The following is a 7,890-nucleotide window of genomic DNA, read 5'->3' on the forward strand; positions in this document are numbered from 1 at the left end:
AGAGAAGTGTGTGATAAATAAGATGCTCTAGCTACACATCGCCAACCAGTGGTGCCACTACTCGAACTGCTGTCGCTTGTGCTGCTCCAGCCACACACCACCATCGCCACCGTCAAACGACAGGAGAAATCCCGACCGGCGCCCGGCCCCATCTCCTTCGCTCCCCGGAGGCTATTTGAACATTACGATCACGATCACGAGCAGTACGACGATCAGCACGAGATAGAAGTTGAAGTTGAACCCGATCTCGTGCCATCACACGGACTCCTGGGCCATCCGGTACTCATACACACTACCGCGCTCCATGAACGCTTTCGACGAGCCGACCGATACGATGGCGGCCGCTGCCGCTTCCTGACGCTGCTGGCGCTGCACACCGAAAAGCGTCCCGGGCGCCGCCTCTTCATCCTCCGGCGCACCGTACCCACCGCCACCCGGTGTCTTCATCGAGAACACATCGCCCGGTCCAACCTGTACCGCCGTCTTGCCACCGATGTTCACCGCCCGATGGCCCGGCTGACCGGGACGTGGTCCCGACCGGATGAGCAGATTCAGTCCCGGTTTGCCGGGCGATCCTCCGGCCGCCCCGTACGGCCGCAGTGTGCGACGCTCGGTCAGCACCGAGAGGGTCATCGGCTTCCGGAACAGCAGCTCCCGGTGGACACCTTCGCCACCGCGGAAACGACCCGCCCCGCCGCTACCATCGTCCCGCAGCGTGAAGCGACGCAGTATGATCGGGTAGCGCAGTTCGAGTATTTCCGGATCGGTGATGCGCGTGTTGGTCATGTGCGTATGTACACCGCCCGTGCCGTGCCATCCCGGGCCGGCGCCGCTACCGCCCGCGACCGTCTCGTAGTATCCCCAACCTTCATCCCCGATCGTGACGTTGTTCATGCAGCCCTGCGAAGCGGCACACGTTTCGAACGCGTCGAACACCGTATCCACGACCCGCTGCGAGGTCAGCACGTTCCCCCCGACAACGGCGGCACCCTCCGACGGGTCCAGTATAGAGCCCGGTGGGATAATGACTTCAATCGGTGCCAAACAGCCCTGGTTCAGCGGCACATCATGCCCGACCATGCACCGCAAACAGTAGATCAGCGCGGACAGTGTAATAGCCCGCGGTGCATTGCAGTTCCCACTCACCTCCGGTCCGGTGCCGGTGAAATCGCACACCGCCGATCCGTGCTCTTCGTCAATGCGCACCACCAGCCGGATCGGGGTACCGTCGTCCATATACTGTTCCGCTTCCAGCACCGTCGTGCCGGTCCGTTCGCGGGCATCCTTCGCAATCAGCTTCAGCATGTCCCGCACCGCAAGCTCTGCGTTCTGCTGCATGTGGCCCATGTACGCCTGCACCACCGCCAAACCGTACGCATCGATCAGCTCCGATACCAGCTGGATGCCCTTCTGGTTGGCGGCAATCTGTGCCCGCAGATCGGACAGGTTGTCCGACAGATTGCGCGTCCCGGGAGCGCCCGAACCAGCCGAACGCGTCAACCGTTCGACGATGGCACGTTCCTGGAAAACGCCACCATCCACCAGCAGGAACGACTTGAACGCGGCACCCTCCTGATCGAGCGAGGTTGAGTGGGGTGGCATCGAACCCGGCGTAATGCCACCAATGTCCGCATGATGTCCACGGGACGCGACGAAAAACACTGGTCTCGGTTCCTCCGGCGTAAACACGGGCGTGATGACGGTCAGATCGGGTAGATGCGAACCGCCAGCTTGCGGGTGGTTGGACAACAGCACATCGCCCGGCTTGAGCGTGTCGCCGCGTCTGCGCAGCTGATACTGGACCGTTTCCTGCATCGCACCCAAATGGACCGGTATGTGCGGTGCGTTCGAAACCAACCCACCATCCGGGCCGAACAGGGCGCACGAGAAGTCGAGCCGCTCCTTGATGTTGGTCGAGATGGACGTACGCTGCAGCACGCGGCCCATCTGCTCGGCGATGCTCATGAACCGGTGGTTGAAGATGCTCAGCTGTACCGCGTCCAACCGCTCGTCCACCTTCGTCCGCTGACCGCCAGTACCGATCTCGATCGTGAGATCACCCCGCCGGGTGACGAGCGCCCGCGAACCCGGCTCAATGACAATCGTCGAAAGGCGATCGATCAGTATCGCCGGTCCATCGATCCGATGGCCGTAGCGCAACTTCGCACAATCGTACACCGGCGTAACGAGCCGTCCGGCCGCTTCCTGGCCACTGCCTCCTTCCTCGAAGTACGCGACGGTTGTTTTCTCCGGATAGATCGGTCCCGTCGCCTCCGCAATGTCCGGTTCGGTGAATAGCGACGCACGACCACATCCGCGCACGCGTATATCATCCACCAGGATGCGGCGTCCCTGCAGCACGAAACCGAACTCGCTCCGGTAGCGTTCGTGGAACGTGCGACCAAAGTCACCGAACCCGTACACGGTGTGGTCCGCATTCTCGACCACCCGGTCCGGTGCGCACATCAACGCACAGTCCGTCCCTTCGTAGCGCAGATGCAGGTACGGTTCGAGCGCAATGGAACCCTCGTCCGCCAGGGTGAAACCTTGCGCCTCGAGCTGCTCCACACAGCGTGCCGACAGCACGTGCAGGCGTTCCTTCAGTGCGGCCCGATTGTCCGGGCAAAGTTCCAACCCGCACGGTTCCTGCGTTTCATGCACCACGTCCGCCAGCGCCATGCCGTACGCGGAAAGAATGCCCGCGTACTTGTGCATCACGACTTGCCCCATCCCGAGCTGCTTCGCGATGCTGCAAGCGTGTTGACCGCCGGCACCGCCGAAGCACGCCAGCACGTGGCGGGCCGTGTCGTAGCCGCGCGCCTGCGTTAGTGCACGGATCGGACGGCACATGGCTTCGTTGGCGACGCGCACAAACCCCATTGCGACCTGTTCGAGCGACAGCGGACCACCGTCACCGGTGGTTGCCAGATGGTCGTTAATCTCGGCGCGTAGCTCCTCGAATGCGGTTCGCGTCGCTTCGTAATCGAGCGGTTCGTTTTCGTGCGGACCGAAAATGGCCGGAAAGTATTCGGGCAGCAGTCGGCCAAGGATGAGATTCGCATCGGTAACGGTTAGCGGGCCACCCTTCCGATAGCACGTCGGTCCCGGGTGTGCACCGGCCGACTCCGGTCCGACCACGAACAAACCGGAGCGGAAAAACAAACGCGAACCACCGCCGGCGGCCACCGTGTTGATGTCGAGCTGGGGCGCTTGTATCGTCACACCGGCCGTCGTGCTTTCGATCACGTGCTCGTACGTTCCCGCGTACCGTGACACATCCGTCGAGGTACCGCCCATATCGAATCCGATCAATGGTGGAGGTGTTGGATCCTCGCCGGCCGCATCACGCACTCCCGTTACCGCGTATCCCACCACACCACCCGCCGGTCCGCTCAGTATGGCACGAGCCCCTCGGAAATGTTCCATCCGCGTTAAACCACCATCGCTCTGCATGAACAGCACATCGGCTCCACGGAGCTGGTCGCGGAACCCGCTCCGGAACCCATCCAGATACCGTTCGACGTGCGGTGTTAGGTAGGCTTCGGCGCAGGCGGTAAACCCACGAGCTACCAGCCGACACATGGGCATCGCTTGGTGGGACAGGGTGACGTGCTGGAAGCCGAGCTCCTGTGCGATCCGTCCGACACGGAGCTCATGCTCCGGACAGGCATAGCTGTGGGCGAGCACGATAGCGAGTGAGCTAATGCCGGCCGCCCGTACACCTTCCAACTTCGTTCGGAGATCTTCCTCGTCCAGCGGAACCATTTCGAGATACGCGGCATCGGAGGCACCGGTTAACGTTCTCCAGCTGGATGCCGCATCGCCCAGCTGGCAGGTTTCCTCCTGGGCAGGCACTATACGGGCCTCGATTTCGATGACGTCTCTGTACAGGTTGGCCGGCTTTTGGATGTTCTGTAAGGGCAATAAGAAAGAAATTTGGTACTGAGGTCTAGCTATTTTTAAATGAGTTTACTATACATCTTTATATCTGAGAGAGAAAGTTCTAAATGTCGGGAAGTTCCAGAATGTTCGCGTAGAATGGAAAAAATTCGATGAGAATTGGGACATATTCTTAATGTGAATTCCAGTCCTTCGTAAGGGACATGAATGGTAGAAGATATCTAAATCATCTAGAGGCTCAGATTGGATGAAAACTCGAACTGCGAATGTTTTCAGCTAATACTTTCCTGGACTTCGTGTGGCAAGATTCCGCCTCGGAATAGAATAGAAGGAATAGAACTCGGAGTAGAATCTTAAGTTGTGGTATGATTTAGTGATCAAATCTTACTAGAGAGTGGCTTAATTCAAAGCTCCAAGAAGAGTAACTTTTATGCGACTTAACTCATGCTCAGCTAACTAATTCAATCAAACAAACTTTGATTGAACTTCTTCAACTCATGATTTAAATCAGGAGTGCAGTTGAGTGAGGTTTTAACGCTTCGCGGCTACCATCAGCTCATGATTGAAATCGTTTCATTCATCCATACTTGATACTTTAAGAATGAATTCTTCGCCGTGGCCAACACAAATTATTGGCAATGAGCATCCTCTCGACCCGTTCGTTTACTAAACATGCTTTAAATATTTTAGAGTGAGTTAAAGAGTTAAATCATTCCTCTAATTAATTGACTCAAATACCTGAAATGCAATGCTTCAAATGAGTTAGCTTGCCATCTCTACTAATTTGCCTACAGATCTCTAACCGAACTTTGTTAGTGAGCGTGAGCTATGTGCCTCAAATGCCCTTGATATTACCCGGATGAGCTAGCTGCAAACAGCAGTCCAAGTCAATCGAAATTCCTGAAGTACGCTATAAACTACAGGAATCCCTTCAATTCCTGAGTTCCTGGGCTGCACAATCTAGTTCAATCTGCGAAAAAAAAAAATCCAAATAAGGCTTTGGCTTATTTAGCACCCCCTGTACTTAGAAATGCTCAACATTTCACTAGTTCCCCACCAGAAATTTCCATCAATTCCAACGTCCCATAGAATACGTAATGGACCAATGAAGCTGAGATTAAAACTTGCTTCAAAACTTGGTTCTAAACAGACAAAATAAGAATCCTGAGAATCAAAACACAACAGCAGCTAGCTTTGGTTTTGATGACACTGTTGACACAGTGACAACAGTGACACTGTTTGGATAGTGTTAAACTGATAATTTATGGCACTACAACCGATGCTGGTGCAGATAGCATTCAGGTACGATAAACATTTGTACGAAAGCTTCCCCGCTGATCATGGAGGAGTACAACACGATAAGCGTCCGTTCCTCATCAACATGTTTGGCGACTTGTCAAGAAGGTGGAGTGTGTGTGTATGTGTTCCTCTATCACTAAGTGTTTCATCATGCTCCATTTAAGACGGTGGACGCTGTCCAAGAAACGTATTTGTCCGATGGCAAAATTAACATTTTATCCCTTAGAGCTCATTGTAAAATCATGCACGATAATAATGCAGATACACGGTCAAATCGTACGACCACATTACTTACCAGCTGAAAAATGTTTGGTCTCGCCTGATTGCCAATCTGCAGCAGATCTCGGAAGCCCTTGTTCACAACCAACGCGACCGGATCGCCGGCACGCTCGAGCAGTGCGTTTGTGGCCACGGTTGTACCCATCCGTACCCAACCGATCAGCCCAGTATCGATCAATCCGTCCGCCGTCAGGGCACGGCCCGTTTCCTGCTGCAAAATGCGCCGTATGCCTTCGGTCGGTGCATCCGGATAGTTGGCCGGGTCGACGGAGAGCAGCTTCAGCGTACGCACCGTACGGTCCGGTGTAATGCACAACACATCCGTAAAGGTACCGCCGCGATCGATCGCAAAATTGTACTTTCCGCTGTCCATTTCGATTGATAACTTTGGCACGGGCGCTACAAACGTTTGGCACTGGGGTAAGAAATCACTGTCCAGTCAGGAAAATACACACTTGAAGCGTAGCAAAGTGGCTGATTAGAACTCTTCGCCTGCTGAGAGATGGAAGTAATCTGAAATGAATAGCCGACATTGTACACAGTGGAACACCAGATAAGACAAGCTCTGAAACAAAGCCTACCACGGTCACACAGGTGCTTCTCGCAGCCGCACAAGCCGTACCCAATGTGGTTGCTTCGATAAATCACGTCCGCGGACTGTTTCACTGTGCACCTGTACCGTCAATTCTGGCTAACATCAACGAGCTGCGTATGGCTCTGTGCAGTATGCAGATAACAACATTGCATTCCAGGATCTTCTCTACTGCAGATGGTGCTGCTGCTACGCACTGGAAGATACAGAACAGAACTCTTTTCTTAACCATTCCCAAACAATCGATGTTATTACTTACAAGTGGAATGGAACTATCGGACCGCGTTCGCAAACACGCACCAAACACGGCACACTCGGATGAAAGACTGAAAGATTTCTTCTTCTGTCCGTCACAATACCGGCCCTCCCTCCCTGTGCAACAGTGTCCTTCTCCCTGTTGCGGTCTATTTTGATGCGCAATGATGGTTTTGTAACGATGTATGAGAGTGTGTGTGTGTGCAATCTCTGCTGTCAAAAATGTTTTTGTTTGGGTTGGTACAGTACGCTTCCAAATTAAAGCACCACCTACGCAAACATTTTACGGATTTACAAGCGAAAACTATTTTAAATTTTTCTTTAAAAAAAAACTTCAATACTGCCCAAAACCTTAGGATGGGGCTTGGTGAAAAATTGTCAGATATGTAAAATACGAGGGAATAATTGCAGGAAAATTTGTCGGTGGTCAATTCGTATTATACTAACGTGTTTGCAAAACCCCATAGAATGCAACTGCTGAAACTAGATTGAAAATCAGTGGCAATTTAATTGGAAATCGTTGCTTAATCCTGTAGAACCCGGTCAATTACGACATTGGAACTTGTGGATCAAGTTATGGAAGTCTTTGAAAGGTCGAAGTAAATTGATGAAATTCCTTTCCAAACTGCTGAAAAAGCTGTGAGAAGCTATTCTTAGATAATTCCATAGGAAACGGTCCAGCATTCTTAGCAAATTTGTAGCAACATTTTGGAAACGCACATGAAAAACTAAAGACCGCTTTTTCATCAGATGCAGTCTACTGCATTTTCTACTGGATTTTAACAAATATCCCAACAATTTTCACCAGATTGTTGGACTATATTGCACGGGTTTCCGGGTAGCATTTCGCAAGTTTTCGAAGAAGTTATCCAACTGCCGTTCAAATGTAATGTTTAGACAGTTTCTTCACTTATGTGTAGGTAACTTTGATGAAACATGCAACAATTTTTTTAATTAAAACTGTCATCTTTGTTTGCACTGTGAAAAAACCGCAAGGAAGCACATATCCTTTTGTAGTTTGTATTTCAATGCTTTTTTTTTTGTTTTGCCATACGATAGGTACTACAATTACACGCTGCACTATAGTTTGTCTCTGAGCCATGCATACTTGTATTTTTCTTTGCATGTGGGATTGGTGATTTTTTGTGTGTTTACTTGCAAAACCCCAAGTAAAGCTTAATGATTGTGTGTGTGTGTTTTTTGTGTGTGTGAAAAAGCTAAAAGATAGAATTAATAATGCCAAGAGATTGGACACAGGTGTTTTTTTTTGTTGCATCAAACATTGCCACGGTGCTGTGGACAGCTGGACTGATAAAACGATAAAACTGAAAGGAAAAATAATTTTTAAAAATCATATTGAATTTCATTTCCATACAATAAACACACGCACGCACAAAACAAATGCGCGAGAAAAAGTATAATCTTTTCGAGTTATTTCGACCATAGTTTGGGAGGTTGCCGCTACTGCTGCTTGTTTCTCTATTTCGCTTCCTATCTCGGATTCAGCTTCTTGTACCGTCCGGTTTGAGGTTAGGTTTTAGGTCGACTACACTACATTACACACT

The 7,890-nt window shown here is 51.6% G+C and overlaps 1 protein-coding gene across 3 annotated transcripts; it reads right to left on the minus strand.

Annotated features, from left to right (window-relative positions):
- Positions 1–255: 255 nt before the first annotated feature.
- On the minus strand, positions 256–5,851 carry LOC128707508 (5-oxoprolinase). Of its 3 annotated transcripts, none has more exons than XM_053802463.1 (3): positions 5,495–5,851; positions 418–3,912; positions 256–369 (listed from the first exon to the last, which is right to left on the minus strand). In XM_053802463.1, exons 1-3 carry the CDS (start codon positions 5,849–5,851, stop codon positions 256–258), a joined length of 3,966 nt encoding a protein of 1,321 aa, XP_053658438.1. The 3 variants fall into 3 exon arrangements, with proteins under 3 accessions (XP_053658438.1, XP_053658437.1, XP_053658436.1); XM_053802462.1 differs by having other exon boundaries at positions 256–311; positions 360–3,912; XM_053802461.1 differs by having other exon boundaries at positions 256–3,912.
- Positions 5,852–7,890: the final 2,039 nt, after the last annotated feature.

The sequence above is a fragment of the Anopheles marshallii genome, chromosome 2, assembly GCF_943734725.1.
Source record: "Anopheles marshallii chromosome 2, idAnoMarsDA_429_01, whole genome shotgun sequence".
Taxonomy (NCBI): Eukaryota; Metazoa; Arthropoda; class Insecta; order Diptera; family Culicidae; genus Anopheles; species Anopheles marshallii.